Here is a 16,665-nt window from a genome sequence, read left to right on the forward strand (position 1 = left end):
CCACCACTGTTTTTACAAGGCAAGCCCCGGTTTTCATTCTCAACCGTGATTCGACAGTTCATCAACTAATACTGTACAAATTTATACTCCATCGCCGCAAGTTAGACTGCAGAGTACGTCTTAAGGTGGCCATATTGGAGCGGTACTGAGTGGTTTCAGGTGAGTGACATATGTATTGAACTCCCCGTGAGCAGGCACAGGAAAATGTATACATGTCATAAAATAAACTTTAATAGTGTAGGGCTATATCCAGAAATTGTTTATTTGAACTGTATTCACTGTATTGTGTTTTTTCGACAGGGAAGTCTCACAGTCACGTGACGGTAAAGGGCACGGGGGGGGGCACGCGCAGGGTTTTTTCACACTTTTGTAAACAACATGGCGAATTACGGATTGGCCGACCGATGAAGCGCTGTGCTCAGCAGCAACCAACCTAAGTTTTTTTTTTAAATAACCACACAGTGGTTTATGTCGTACCTAAACGAAGCAACACGACCCACAGAGAGGTTTTAAGAAGACCGTTTGACAACCAAACGGTAATGTGGACGTCAACTCGTTAGCATTGTGGCTAGCTCACCAAAATCATGTAGCTTCCGGTTTTCAAATGATATGTCATGATTAAAGAGCACAACTACACTATATCAAATTTTTTGCTCTTTCAGATTATTGTGCATGTTTAAGTAATATATTTTTAACATAGAAATTGACATTGTTTTCTGTGTAAAGGCAAAGCTGTAGATTAGATTAGGTTGTATTGTTTAGAAACTAGCTCAGCTATATTCAACTGACGGCCCACGGGCCAAATCTAGCCCATGAAGGACCCAAAACCCACAGAAGAGTATTGTCATACAGAGGCTCTTTTGGCTCTTTGTTTTTGCAGTAGGTGCTTTATAACAGCAGGGCGCCGCTGTCATATACAGGATTTTTTCAGGAGGTCCTTCAAAACAGCAGAGCACTCCTATTTTTTACTTGACTAGCCTTGCGATGGTTTGTTTATTCATACCCAGTCTGGTTATCAATGTGTTAGACAATTTTGTGAACTAGTTGGTTTTTTTACAGGTAAATTATTATATGTTATATATGTTCTATATGTCCTTATGTCTGTCTTACGACCAGGCCCTCTTCAGTCTATGGGCTCTCAGTCTAGCTCTGGGATGTCTGGTGGAAGGGGTTCTTCCAGTGGCAACCCAGTTGATCAGTCAGAATCGGCAGAACCGAACCAGAGCAGCAACAGCAACCAAGGGCGCAGGACAGCCGACAGGCAGCAAGGAGACAGGCAGTCAACATCAGAGGAGGACCTTGACTTAGCCGAAGTGCTGGCTTACCTACTGAGGAGGTGAATTTCACGGCTTTCCATGCAGATTGTTACATATGCCTTGTGAAAAATAGATATTTCCTCCTCTATTAGTATGAAAATCAACTTTGTTTTGTGTCTGTATGTGCAGGGGCCAGGTCAGACTGGTCCATGGCAGCGGAGCCACCGGACTGCAGCTGGTCCAGTCATACGCAGACTCGGATGAGGACAGCGATGAAGCCTGGGAGGGTCGGCTGGGTGACCGCTACAATCCACCGGGTATAATATCATGTGGTGATTTATATTGCATGACCGGCGTGATTGTTGAGAATTATGACCGTTTGTGTGGTCAGTGGACAACCAGCCTGACACGCATGACGTGGACCGCAGTGAGATCCGAACCCAGATCCTGCTGGCCACGGCTTCTGGTGCCCTGAGAGGGAAAACAAGTTTCACCCACATGCTAACAGAGGTGAGACATGAATCATGCAAGGAACTTGTCATGTTGATCACTGACCACATTTACTGAAGTAGTAAAGATTAATGCGTTCGCATAAATGTGTAATTGGTGGTAAATGTTGTGTGTGTGTGTGTGTCGACTAGAGGGAGCAAGGAAGATGTAGAGGCTCAAGTTTTTCCCATGGAGAGTGCAGTCGCATCCGTACACAGTAAGTGTTGTTCAAACCAGGTTGCCATTTCAAACACAGCGGACCTTTGGAAGTTTCAGGGTTATTTTCGCTGTCAGAAGATGGTCAGCCTTCAATTAGTTTGGTGTTCTCATTTTACCATATTAACCTGAGAATAAAACGGCATTGTTGTATTCCACAATGCAAAAACAGATCTTGACGAAGCGGGAGCTCGACTTATATGAGGGTCGTCTTACGTTCTGGTGAATAGGTTAATTGTTCGTAATGAAAAACAATGCAACTAGGTTGAACCTGCGGCATTATAAGACAGGTTAGCATAGTTAATTGTCAGGTGAGTGGAAAAAGAAGCCTTACAACACCCCTTAAAGCAGGGGTCACAAACGTGGTGCCCGCGGGCACCAGGTAGCCCCCCACGACCACATGAGGTGCCCGCAAGCCTGCTTTTCATTCAGGTTTTCAGTTAATAATTAAAGAACAGTAGAAAGAAATGCATTCTGAAATACAACATGTGAGTTGTGGACACCAGCATTTTGTTCATGTTCTGGTAAAACAAGCATATTCGCTTTGTTTGGGTTTAAAATAAGCTCTGAAAATAAATGTTACAAAAATGAGTAGCTCTTGGCCATTTTCATTTTGTAAAAGTAGCTCTCACAAGGAAAAACGTTGGTGACCCCTGCCTTAAAGGGTAATAGTAGAATTTGAAAATAATAAAAAGACTACTTCTGATGGTGAAATACTTCCCCCCTACATTACTATTTTTGTGAGTATAATTTACCCCAAAAAGCAACAAAAAAAACCCAATTAGGATTATGGTTTCACCAAGATTATTTAGTGAGGGCCACATAGTGAAAAATGAAAGGATGCAAGGGCTACTGTGATATTTTGTCGAGCAACACATGTCGATATGCTAAAAAGTTATATATATTTCCAAAAAAATCTGCATCTCAGCTTTTATATAGGTGAAAAAGTGTATTATTAGTACGGATGTTGCAACTTGTTTTCTCTTCACATTTTGACTTTATTCTCGTAAAATTACAGCTGTTTTTTCCATTTCTTATTTTCTTCAATGTTTCAACTGTATGCTACTAAAATGACATTATTTTTCCACATAATAATACAAGTTTATTCTCGTAAAATTTTGACCTTTTTTTCTCTTCATATTTTTACTTTATTCTTGTAAAATTTTGACTTTTTTTCCTCTTAATATTTTTACTTTATTCTCGTAAAATTACAGCTGTTTTTTTCCTATTTCTGCTGTTCTGAGTTTTTTTAAATTTCCAAACTATTTCAAATTTTTTCTGGTAAATTTTCTTTTTGTAATTATGACGTTATTCCCATAATATTTTGACTTTATTCTCATAGCATTGTAACTTTTTCCGCAACTTAATTTTCCAAAAATGACCACCGTTACTTTATTTGTAGTTTTGTTTGTTTCTCATAATATAACGACTTTCTTTAACATTTCAACTTTATGCTAACAAAATGACATTATTTTTCCTCATAATATTTTGACATTATTCTTTCTTGCCATCCTTCATATTCTTTTTCTTGTTAGATTACAACTTTTTTTGTCTTAATATTTTGACTGTATTCTTGTAAAATTGTAAAAAAATTTTAAATTGTTGCTGTTGTTTCTTCTTCTTCTTTTTTTAAGCTTTCTTGTTAAATTATATATTTTTGTATGTACCGCGGGCCACACTTTGGACACCCCTGATCTAGTGGGTCGAAAACTCAACTCAACTGGGAGCCGCTGGAGGTAGAGTCAGGCTGAGGATGGGCTGTATCAAGTATTCAATCCAGAATCACGTTTCAACCAAGTGACTAATTTTTCAACAAACAGGAGGTCATTACTTAACATAGCAGACCGAATTTCAGTGTTATCTCAGAAATAACCCTATAATCATCACACAACAACTTAAGACACACAGGTAGATAACACAAACTCAGGGCAACTACTACTACTACTAGTGGAGTATAATAACAATGATGTTAACTCTAAACATGCCACTTTAGCACTGCGGGTCCCAGCATGCTTTTGTAAAAGGTGCTAAAGTTAGAGCATCACTCTCGTTGCTGGGAGTGCTGCTTCTGGCTTCCCAGCATGCTTTGCGGCACTTGTTTTGTAAAAACATGCTAATACGGTTAGAGGTAACGTAATTGTTGTTTTGTATTACCTGTAGTAAGGAGTGGTACTAGTCCTGTGTGTGTTTACTTACCTGTTACGTGTCGTGCTGTCATTTTTGTGTTTGCACTGTGCTTGTAGTTTGTGTTCTGTCTATTGATCCCCCAGTTTTGCACTGTATTTGTAGTCATTGTTGTCTATTTAAACCCCCACCCAACCCCCGTTCATTTCAGTGTTGACAAGCACACTTCTAGTGATGTGCAGATTGATACTGACATACAGTACAGTATATCGACACCTCCGATACCACATCTTTATGCTCTAAAATGGATTCTCAAATCAAAATCTATACGAATCAGATACTTTGATACTTTTTTGTATTTGAGGTAATGTATATCACTGACAGGAACACAGATAAAAGTAACTACATTTAGGAGATATTTTCTAATTGATACGCGATCGGTGGTAACTACTTTTTCTTCTGCCTGGGTAAGTGCGAGTTGTAGTTATTAATAGTTAATGATTTCTTTGAATGGTTTTATTATTTATCTTATAAGAGTTGAAATAAATTAATACATTACTCTGATGTCTTGTATTCTTAATGCTACAAGCTATGCCATGATTTGAAATACACTCCTTTTAAACTTTACCAGACACATTAGGTGTTTTTGCACAAAGTATCGGTATCGCTGATAGCAGCCTGAATTTTATCACTACTCAGTCCAGTGCTGGCTATTGCTTGCCCTTTAAGCAAGCTGAAACACCTCTGACCATCTCGCCAGGGTTTGATGTCAAGTAGAGGGCCACAAAATATGGTTGCGGGACCTGTGTTTGAGACCCGTGATCTAATGCAAGGTAGTCCAAACTTTTCGAGGCCCACAGACAGAAAATCTGAAGTCTTCAGGGGCCACTTTATTTGATATTCTTCAGATTTGGTTGATGGAGTTACATGCTAAAACCAATGCAATGTAGATCAAAATATGCTATGTAGTTAAATATATTTAACTCCTCTTTATGTTATAAGTGACAAAGCAAATAGTTTGTAATTGTTTTGATGTGATTACGTGTTAAATTCTGTGTTTAGAATATGCAGTGGGCCAATAAAAAATTTAGCTCTGGGCTGCAAATGTTCCTATGATGGATCAGGTTCTGCATTGTGTTCCACCATATCTTTCTTACATTTCCAGTTTCAAGTTCGGAGGGTCCACCGTAGTTTTTAATCAAATCGAGTCCATCTAGTGTACTTATATCGTCTCCCTTGTGTTCCCGTCCTAGCTTCCTGCCAAACTACGTCTCTCACAAGGATACATACCAGCAGAAAGCCTTCTGTGGCGTCTACAGCGAGGATGGCAACATGTTTCTCTCTGCCTGCCAGGGTAAATAATCCAAGATCCAAAAAAAAAACCAAAATAAAAATTCAAGCGCAAACAGTAACTTGATGTAAATTAAATAAAAATAAATAAGTTGGCATAATTAAATGTATGGATCATGCACAGTGTGGTTTTTTTTTTTCCTGTGTCTCGCTTCAGATCAGAACATCCGCTTATATGACACAAGCAGAGGACGTTTTCTTCTACGGCAAACGGTGAAGGCTCGGGACGTCGGCTGGAGCCTGCTGGACGTCTGCTTCACTCCAGACGCGCAGCACATGCTCTACTCCAGCTGGTCGGACTACAGTAAGAAGGGGAGGGGCACAATCACTCACTTTATTATAGCTAGGTACTGTATACAGTCGTCCCTTGCTACTTTGCGGTTCAAATTTTGCGACTTCACTCTAATCACTCTAATCAAAATTATATTAATAAATCATGCTGTTTCTTGGTTAAATAAGGCCTATTATTAGTCAAAACATATGCATATATAAGCTAACGTAACTATTTCTTTTGCTAAATTAAGTATTTTCAAGCATAAAAATGACTAAATGAACTAAAATACAATAAAGCATTCAAAAGACACATTCAAAGACGCTGATGATATGTAGTATTCTACACTAGTCACTAGTTGTAAGTAATGATACAGTAATGTTCGTTGAGACACACAAGCACCGGACTTGATAGCCGGAACAACAGACTTTAATTGCATGTTGGAATTATCTCATATAAACCACAATAATCCCTCATAAAAAGACAGGCTACTGTTGCGGCTGTAACCCACGGCAAGATGAAACTCAACTGTGAACCCCCGACGTCACTTCCTGTCCGCCACTCACTTTTCTTCCCCAGGGGAGGGAAGGGAACACATGTCTAGCAAAGCTCACAAGCATAAGACTTATTTATGTATTAAAGGGCTTATTTATTGTTATTATGTGTACTATATTGGGTCTACTAGAGGGCTCAAATAATGGTAAAAACCTTATTTAGAAGCTCGTAAACAAGTTTTCTATGCACAAACTAGGAAAATATTTAATTTATGAAACAGGAATCCCACTTCATTTATCACGGTTGGGTCTGGAACCAATTAACTGCAATAAACGAGGTATTACTGTACCATATTTCGCGACCATAAGCCGCACCGTATTAAAAGGCGCAGTCTCAGTTACGGGTGCGATTTCTGTATTTAACACACACATACAGTAAGGCGTACCGCATTATTGGGGACAGGCATGGTAAAACATACGCTAGCTTAAAACATACGGTAGCATGCATGCACGCTAAAACATACGCTAGCATGCATGCGTATGCAGTAGGAGCAGAAGAGCGGAAGATGACCAGCTTCCTTGTAATTCGCCGGAAGTTGCTGCGCCATGGTAGTCCTTGCCCGGATGGATAGATGGCGCCGTTTCATAAAACAAAAGCACCAAGACGGACCTCCTTGAAAATGTTCGATTTTCATTTCTTCTGCAAGCGTTATTGCCCTCAATCGAATGGTGACTGTGGAGACGCTTCTCACGGCTGTTCTTTGATCTTTAATCCATTGGCCATCTCGCCTTGTTTCTGCAGAAACGCAGCTTTCTCCATTTTGGAGAAAATGTAAGACTTTTAAGTGCGCTTTATGGTCGTGAAAATACGGTACCTAATAGTAAAGCCAAGCACACATCGGCATGGTCTTACAGCCGTGTAGCAAACGCAGACTTGAATTGTGTCTCTGCCAGAGCACCTTTGTTATCAGTATGCGCGGTGCAGGCTCAAATGTAGGTGGCAACTATTTAGTTCTGCACTGTGCTCGTGATAGAAACCAAAACTTAATTGACACGTCAGTAGTGCCAAAAACACAGTGACGCATTCAATTCTAATTGTAACACGGGAAAAAAAAAAAATCTCTTTGGCTCAGTCAGCTGGCAGCAGCATGTTTCTCTCCACCCTGACACAAGCATTTGAGGTCTCATACCTTCTGCAGTTGAGGAAAAAAACACGATAGAGCATGAGCATTATATTTTCATTGAATAAAGATATAATATAATGATTTCAAATATCACACAACCTGCTTATTTTGACCTGTGTGTGGTGTGTTCCCTGCAGTTCATCTGTGCAGTATCGATGGGGACAGCGAAAACCACACTGCATTGGATCTCAAGTTAGTGTTTCCCCTCATAGTAACTTATACCTTTACAGAGCAGGTAATCTATCATTCCCCACCATGCAGACTCCCCACTCTCCCCTCCATTACCATCTGGATGAATAATGATGTCCGATCCTGTCATCTTTCTCGACACTCATCCTTTCTCTGTGTGTGTCTTGGCTAATTGTGCCAAATGACTGTGGTCCATTAGGGTTTCACACCACCATTAGCATATAGCGCCTTTTTTATTTTTTATGATTTTTTTTTTTTTTTTAAAGATGAAGCTTTTTGTCAAATGTTGGTGTTTGTGCTGCTGTTTTAACCAAAATGTGTCTTTTTTGGCAGTCCAGATGAGAGGAGGTTCTGTGTGTTCTCACTGGCTGCATCCACAGATGGCAAAGAGATCCTGGGAGGGTGAGCGACATTATCGTCCATTTAAGTTGAAATTCTAGGACCTCTTCATCCTCTGATGTTCAAGCTAGAAGCTCATGATGCTCTGTCTGGAATAGAATACCTATCGGCATAAAAATTAGTATTGTTCTTTCTGCCGATAATGATATTGGTGCGCGAGGGAGACCTAATCAAACTGCAGTATTTCCATTGTATTGTAAATATTAAATTTGCAATAACCGTAAAGTATTACGCTTTGCTCCTTGTGCTCTAACATGGCTCAACCTAAATAGTAGTGCTGACTATTACAGTTGTCCCTCCTTTATTGCGGTTAACTGGTTCCAGACCCGATTGACTGGCAACCAGTCCAGGGTGTACCCCGCCTCTCACCCGAAGTCAGCTGGGATAGGCTCCAGCATACCCGCAACCCTAGTGAGGATAAGCGGCATAAAAGATGGATGGATGGATGGTTCCAGACCCGACTGATAAATGGATTTCCGCAATATTCAATATAGGATTCAGTATGAATAAATGCAATATTTTCATAGTTACAACATAGAAAACCTGTTTATGACTTACTAAAGGCAGTTTTTACCATTATAAGAGCCCTGTAGACACCTCTATAGTCACCTTTACACTTATTATTCTTTGTTTACACCACATTGCAACACTTTAGCATGTTGCCTAGCAAACTAGTTAGCCTCCAATTTATTTATTCTAAACTTAAGAAATGGTTTCAAATGGAGTGGGGAAGAAAAACAACGCAAGAAGCCAAAAACTTACCACTTCCACATAGACTGGGAGGAGAACTTCTTTTCAGGCATGCCATAGCTGACTTCATGCAGTGTTAAGGTGATTTAATTTAAAATAATGTCTCTTCAATGTAACGTTACTAACACCTTGTGACCAGATTACCACATATGACTTCCATCCATTTTCTATACCGCTTCATCCTCATTAGGGTCGCGGGGGCATGCTGGAGCCTATCCCAGCTGACTTCGGGCGACAGGCGGGGTACACCCTGGACTGGTCGCCAGCCAATCGCAGGGCACATATAGACAAACAACCATTCACACTCACATTCATACCTATGGGCAATTTAGAGTCGCCAATTAACCTAACATGCATGTTTTTGGGAATGTGGGAGGAAGCCGGAGTACCCGGAGAAAACCCACGCGCACACGGGGAGAACATGCAAACTCCACACAGAAATGCCCAGGGGGGAATCGAACCCAGGTCTTCCCGATCTCCAGGCTGTTCCTGTATTGGCCAAGGTGCTAACCACTAGACCACCGTGCGGCCGCACATATGACTTATCTTTCAATATTTTTTGACTAATAATAGTCAACCACAAAAAGTGATCATATTACTTTTAATTTAATTCTGGCAAAGCTCACGAGCATAAGTCTTATTTATGTATTAAAGGGCTTATTTAATTTTTTTTTTTATGTGATAGAGTGAGGAAGCGATATTCAAACCGCAATTGTAATGAGAAACAGGTACCGCTGCACGGGATTTTCAGCAAACGCAAAGCAGCTGCACCTCATGCCAAACAGGAAACAGGGAGCTAAAATACGAGCACAAAACACAAAATGACGGGAAAAGTATGGAAAATGAAAACTACGTCCAACCTGTCATGTGGGAGGAAGTAGGTGAGTGGGCGCAGTAAGCCGTCGTCCTTCAATACTTCTAATCTAATATTCAGGGTATCAAACTAAACTACCTCTGCAGCATGCACACACGGCCGTTGGCTATAGAGTTTTTTATTACAATGTTTGCAAATAAAATAAATTCATATACTTTGCAAGTAATTCCCCGACTCAGATTTTCCTTTATGTCTTTTGTCCTTTTTTTCCAGTACGGCTCTGAAATGGGTCTTAAATTGTATTCATTACTGTCTTAAAAAGTTTTAAATTTTACTTGTTGAAACCTGCAGAGACCCTGAATATCACAACTCAGGAAGAATCATCAGTCAGAGTCCAATGCAGCGTTTTGGCACTTTTTCTTTCACTTGAATTACCAAAATTTCCGGTGTATAAATTGCTACTTTTTTCTGACGCCTTGGGGCCCTGCGGCTTATATTGTGATGACGCTAATTTGTGGTAGCGTCCTTCTCGTGTGCTTCGGAGCAGTCATTTTGCACTCAGTGCGTGTGCCTTCATCACGGAGAACGTGTGGAGAGGTGCATGTGATACAGTTTTCATGTTGAAGGCGATTGACCTAGCGACTTTTGCTTGGATCACGTGGAGCCGTGTCAGGAGGTCGGGGGTGGCTCTGGGAGCAACAACGAAAGAGGGAGAGAGACTGGCGAGGGAATTGTGGGGCTGTTTGGTTCCGACACTGAAGAAGACGACTTAAGTGGTTTTAGTGCGGAAGGAGGAGGATGAGAACTGCAAAGACAGTGACTTTTCTGGTTGGCTTCTGTTTAAGTAGCCCTATTACACAGACAAAAAAACATTTAGCTAATCAAAACAGCGTATAGACTGGTGTGGCCTATGTATTTACATACCTTTTTTCCTCTTTAAATTTAGTGGGTGCGGCTTATATTCAAGTGCTCTCGACAGTCCGGAAATTGCGGTACATATTGGCAGTATTTGTCTTATTTTGCACAAACAAATGCATCCAATAGAATGAGCATAATTTGCTCATTACACAATATTAGTTTGAGAGAACAGCTGCTGCTTAGATCTGTTTCGCTAATGGAGTGCTGGACAATATCTGATATCAGATATCGGTAAGAAAGCCAATATTGAGCATCGCCAACATAGACACATCGGACGGTGTTTTCTATCAAACGAGGCAAACCTGTTTGTAGCTGCTTGTTCATTTGTTCAGTCTCTTTTTCTCCTCCTCTCCATTCAGAGCAAATGACGGCTGCCTTTACGTTTTTGATCTCGACCAGAATAAAAGAACACTGAAGGTGAGTAGGTTAAGTTGCGAGCGTCATTTCTGTATTTCACCCCCCCCCCCGTGTCTTTTGTTTTAACAAAAGATTTGTTAACAACACTGTTACCATCTCCTGTGTAATTTGCCCTGAGAGTAACCTATTTCACGCACAAGCAATATCGTCCCGTCGTCCTTGTCTGACACCTGCGTCTCTCTTCCCCTGCCTGCGCCAGATTGATGCCCACGAGGACGACGTGAACGCGGTGGCGTTTGCCGACAGCTCGTCCCAGCTGCTCTTCTCCGGCAGCGACGACGCGCTGTGCAAAGTGTGGGACAGGAGGACGCTGCGGGAGGATCGACCGCAGCCTGTCGGACAGCTGGCAGGCCACCGAGACGGCATCACCTTCATCCACAGCAAGGTGTGGGCGGAGGGAGTGGCTTTGTAGGGTAGCAACATGCAGGCAGTGGGTGTTTTATCATTCTGTCCATGCAAATATTCCTGAAAGGTTTTGGCTGATTGAATATGCAGTGTAGCGAATGGCCTAACGTGGAGGTCAACAGTGTATGCACCCTCAAGGTTTATTACACGCACACATTACAAGAACTGTAGTGAACCGAAGCCCTTTACAAACTGAAACTGAATGCCTCACTCACATGTTAGACAGTAGAATTTAACACCATGTTTATTATTTTGGTTGTGGTCCAAGGAATTTCATCTTCTCAAAGGACAATACTGTACTATAGAAATTAAACTTGCCTATACTTTAGAGTAGTCAGCGTACAGCGTGTATAGTAGTATAGATTTACTGTCCACTAAAAACCAATATCAATGTGTCTTGCCCACATGGTGGTGGTCTTGCTATTGTCTGGGGCTGCATGAGTGCTGCCGGCATTGGGGGAAACATGAATTCCAACACGCACTGTAACATTCTGAAGCACATGAAGATGCTGAAGGTGATTGAGTGGCCAAGTACAGTACAGGCCGAAAGTTTGGACACACCTTCTCATTCAATGTGTTTTCTTTATTTTCATGACGAATGACACTGTAGAATCTCAAAACCACGAATGAACACATGTGGAATTATGTTCTTAACAAAAAAAGTGTGAAATAACGTTAAATATGTCTTATATTTTACACATATTTTATGTCTTATACATTTTTTTTAATAGCGCTGCAAACCCTTGGTGGTTTTCACTTCACAGGTGTGCCTTGTCAGGGTTACTTAGTGGAATTTCTTGCCTTATTAATGGGGTTGGAACCATGGTGTTGTATTGTGTGTGTGTGCAAACTTTTGGCCTGTACTCTATGCCTTCTTCATGCCTGAACCCAATTGAACACCTGTGAGGCATCCTGAGGCAGATGCAAGGAAGGTGGAAGAGTGCAAGGTCTCTTAACATCCATCAGCTCCGCCATTTATGTCATCATGGAGGAGTGGAAGAGGATTCCAGTTGCAACCTGCGCAGCTCTGTTCAATTTCATGGCCAAAAAGATTAAGGCAGTGCTAGATAACGATGGTGTTCGCACTAAATATTGATACCAAGGACAAAATTTGGTCACTGTGAGGTGGATTCACTTGTGTTGCCAGCTATTTAGACAATAATGGTTGTATGTTAACTCATTGTCAGTGGATAAGATGTATACTGGCTACGCTAAAGTATATCTATTTCTATAGTAGAGCATGTGCGGTACTAAAATGATTGCTGAAATGTGAAAGCAGACACATCTGAGCGGCACTTCTCAATTTAAACACTAAATTCCGGATTAGCCGTCAGCCGCCATACCTGTTCCGCTTCTCCCCTCCATTGTCACTTTGTTTTGCCCTCTCCATTGTTTCATAGCTTTCATATCTCGGCACAGGGCGACGCACGCTATCTGATCAGCAACTCGAAGGACCAGTCCATCAAGCTCTGGGACATTAGGAAGTTCTCACCCAAAGAGGGGTTGGCAGCCTCTCGTCTGGCTGTCATTCAGCAGAATTGGGATTACCGCTGGCAGCAGGTTCCCCAAAGAGGTAGGCTGGGCGAATCAGACAGATGAAATGTGCACAGACAAAATAAGAGAGATGAAGTAGAAAGGAGACAATAAGCTCTCAGGTAGGGAGGTGTTGGCAGAAGATTAAGAAAATAAGAAAATACAGTAGTCCCTCGTTTATCTTGGTTAATTGGTTCCAGACCCAACGGTGATAAGTGAATTTCTGTGAAATAGGATTTCTTATTTATAGAGCTCAAAGTAGTAGTAGTTTGAGCATAGAAAGCCTGTTTATTATTAGAACCCTCGAGACACCCCATAGTCACCCTTACACCCTTATTACCAAATATAGTAACAAAATGTAAGACATGTTACACAAGCAGTAATCAAGACATAACATAGATTCACACGTTAGCACTGGGAGCGTTCCTTCTTGTGTTTTTCTGGACAGCGTACTTCCTGCGGTGGCTGTTGTCTCATCAATGTAACATTACTGACACATAGTGACCAGTATGGAATACTTCATATCACACCTTGGAGGCCTTATATGTGTATTTTTGTTCATTTAGTCATTTCTATGCTTGAAAATTAGTAATTAGTACAGGAATACAGTATGTACAATTTGCTTAAATATGCAAATTGTTAACTATTTATAGGCCGTAGTCAACCATGAAACAGCGATAATTTATTTTTGAAAAACCATGATCGAGTGAAGCCGCACAATTCGAACCGCAAAGTGGTGAGGGAAGACATATACAATCCCATCCTGTCATTTAGATTTATGAAGATAAAATACAGTACAAATTTGAATATTTCAGACATAGTCGCAAATGGTGATTAATCATAATGATTTAATTTGAGAACTGATTAATCTGATTACAGCAATAGTAAAAACCGAAGCAAGATAAGATTCACTACACTTTTTAATCTGCTCAATCAAGATTTTCTTCTCTATCTCAGCCCTGAAGCGACACAAGCTGGCTGGCGACACCTCCGTGATGACGTACCGCGGCCACGGCGTTCTGCACACCCTCATCCGCTGCCGCTTCTCGCCCGAGTTCAGCACGGGCCAGAGGTTCATTTACTCGGGGTGCTCCACCGGCAAGATCGTAGGTAAGTCTCCCATTTTTCAATGCCAAGCAGCGGCTCTCCCATCAAGCATTCGCTTCACTTTTTTTCTTTCTCTTTCACACAGTTTACGATGTGCTGACGGGCAACGTGGTTACCAGACTGTCGGGCCATGACGCCTGTGTGAGGGACATCACTTGGCACCCGTACGAAGACAACATCATCAGTACCTCTGTGAGTGTCATCGTCCAAAGAATACAATGTAACCTTTTCCACAATAACGTCATGTGGTTCCTTTCCTAGGACTCAAAATACAACATCCATTGCCGTAAAATTGATGTGAACCTACAACTTTTTGTCATTTTTTTCCTGTGTTGTGAAATGCTATTGTAATACACATCTAGATGATAATAATAATACGGTAATTCCTTGTTTATCACAGTTAATGTCACGAATTAGGATTCCTAATTTACAGTATAAATTGAATAATTTAGTAGTTGTTTATGACCTCCCAAATACATTTTTTTAACGTTATTAGAGCCCTCTAGACATGAAATAGCACCCTTACACTTACCTATACACTCCTATTACCCAATATGGTAGACATAATAAAAGTAAATATGCCATTTAAGACATAAATAAGACTCATGCTTGTATACGTTGTTATAAATGTGTTCCTTAGGTGAGCTGAGTGGCGGGCAGACAGGAAGTCACATCGGGTGTTCAAAGTTTTAGGTTGGCATTGGTTACGGCAGCAACAGTAGCCCGTGTTTTTTGGTGTTTTTTTGCTGGGATTATTGTGCCTGTTGTGAGATCATCTCAAGCCTGGGGATCAAGTCTGGTGCTTGTGTGTCTCACCGAACATTACAGTAACATTACTGACACCTAGTGAACACTGTAGAATATTACATATCATTCAGAGCGTATTTGAATGCAAAAAATTTGGTAACATTTGCTTTAATGTGCAGATTTTTTAAATAATAAATAGGCCATATTCAACCACGAAACATCAAAATGTATTAACGCATTTTTGAAAAACCAGGATAGAGTGAATTTGTGAAATTCTGTCAAAGTATCCTTGATCAATTAACTGAACCACCGGTTGCTCCAATATGTATGATGCTGTCTGTAGCAGTATTTTGTTAAAGTGTGAGGCAGGCAACAGAAGACTTCCAGGGAAGCGCAGCAGCTTGAGAAAATAAGGAAAAACAAGCTAACTTCAGTTATGTTTAAAGGCAAAATGAAAAGATTTTTAGTTCCTATTGTGAGAGAGTCCACAGTGTGTATATGATACAGTATAACACAGTGCATTGCATTTACCATTTAACAGCAGCGACCAAATGCTCTTACAGTCGTCATTCACTTGTAATAGCGTCACTTCCGTGTCCACAGTGGGACGGAGGCGTGCGAATGTGGGAGCACAGACAAACTCACCCTCTGGAGGAGGAGCGGGAGAGAGATTGACGGCTCAGAGGCTGCAAGAGACTGAGAGACGCGCCGGTGACGTTGCAGAAAGTGCAAGAATTCGGCCCCGAACAGAGGGAAGTCCACTCACTCAGGCCTTTAGAAGAGACTTAAATATCTTTCAATTTCACTGCTGGGTGTAATGATTACAAATTGTAGATTGAATGGCTATAAGTGGGGTGCTACCAAGAGACACAAGGCACTCTTGCAGCCAAATATTCTATATTTGGCCTTAAAATCTAAGGACTGCATTTTACTTCACAAGCTTTTCCAAACCGTATTTGAACATGGCAGGGAGGAGGTGACAGGCAATTGTGTATAAATGTATAGTATTTTAATGGTACAGTACGTGCTTTCAGGGAGTGTTTAGATAGTTTGTTGAAAGGACGTCAGCTCTAGTTCTGCTTTCAGGGGCCAAAATACGCAAAAAAAACATCAACAGTCCTCTCACCAGTCATCCCTGAAATGGATTTCTCTGAGTGCATAGATTGTGTTGTGATGCTGAGATGACTCAAAATTAGGAGTTAATTATAAAGGACACTTTATTATAATAACGCAATTTAATAAATGGAATGTGTGTAATAATTCTGTCAAAATATGATGAAATGTGTGTGTGTGCGCGCGCGTGTGTATGAAAACCTACAAATTGATCTGCTTTTGCAATTTTCTTGGACTTGTATCACAGCCCATATTTCACTATAAAACAATTTCACAGTAACATTAAAACCTTTAAATGTGTCTCTGCACTTGATTAATGGGCTTTCTTGATAATTGAATGACGTGCAGCCCACATGGAAGGGTCTTTCCAAACATTCACAAGCCGGCAGGATACATCTAAAATGATGCACAACATGTTGAAAATATTCCTTTAAAGGTCCCATATTATACTGTTTTTAAAACAATTTTAACTCTGAGGTGCCACAATAGTGTTTTGGAAGTGTGCGGATGTAGCCTTGATGCTAGGACACCTAGAGCAGGGGTGTCTAAACGTTTCCCAACGAGGGCTGCATACGGTAAAATCAAAGAACAGGGGGGCCACTTGGATAGTTTACATTTTTTAAACCAACTCTTGTAGATATGCTAGCAAGTTTTAAGAAGTTGTATATATTTAAATAAAAAACATCTTAGCTTTGTGTTATAAGTTATTACTTTTGCTCCACAACTCGTTTTTCCATTTTACAAATATTGCAACTGTCTTTTTTTATTTTTTCCCATAACAAATAAATAATTAACTTTATTTTGACGTTATTTTTGTAATATCACAACTTTTTGCAAACCTGATTTTCCAAAAATTGCAACTTTATTCTTTTATTTTGTTACTAATAAT

General features: G+C 40.6%; 1 protein-coding gene across 1 annotated transcript; it reads left to right on the top strand.

Moving 5' to 3' along the window:
• The first annotated feature begins 346 nt into the window (after window positions 1–346).
• Window positions 347–16,551, top strand: dcaf11 (ddb1 and cul4 associated factor 11). Its single transcript, XM_054766233.1, has 15 exons — window positions 347–536; window positions 1,117–1,336; window positions 1,446–1,573; window positions 1,648–1,766; window positions 1,898–1,962; window positions 5,339–5,439; window positions 5,593–5,739; window positions 7,522–7,576; window positions 7,907–7,975; window positions 10,814–10,871; window positions 11,071–11,256; window positions 12,696–12,849; window positions 13,767–13,919; window positions 14,002–14,108; window positions 15,267–16,551. The coding sequence occupies exons 2-15, from the start codon at window positions 1,131–1,133 to the stop codon at window positions 15,336–15,338; spliced, it is 1,620 nt and encodes a 539-aa protein (XP_054622208.1). The 5' UTR covers window positions 347–536; window positions 1,117–1,130; the 3' UTR covers window positions 15,339–16,551.
• The last annotated feature ends 114 nt before the right edge of the window (window positions 16,552–16,665 follow it).

This window comes from Dunckerocampus dactyliophorus, chromosome 21 (genome assembly GCF_027744805.1).
Source record: "Dunckerocampus dactyliophorus isolate RoL2022-P2 chromosome 21, RoL_Ddac_1.1, whole genome shotgun sequence".
Classification (NCBI taxonomy): Eukaryota; Metazoa; Chordata; class Actinopteri; order Syngnathiformes; family Syngnathidae; genus Dunckerocampus; species Dunckerocampus dactyliophorus.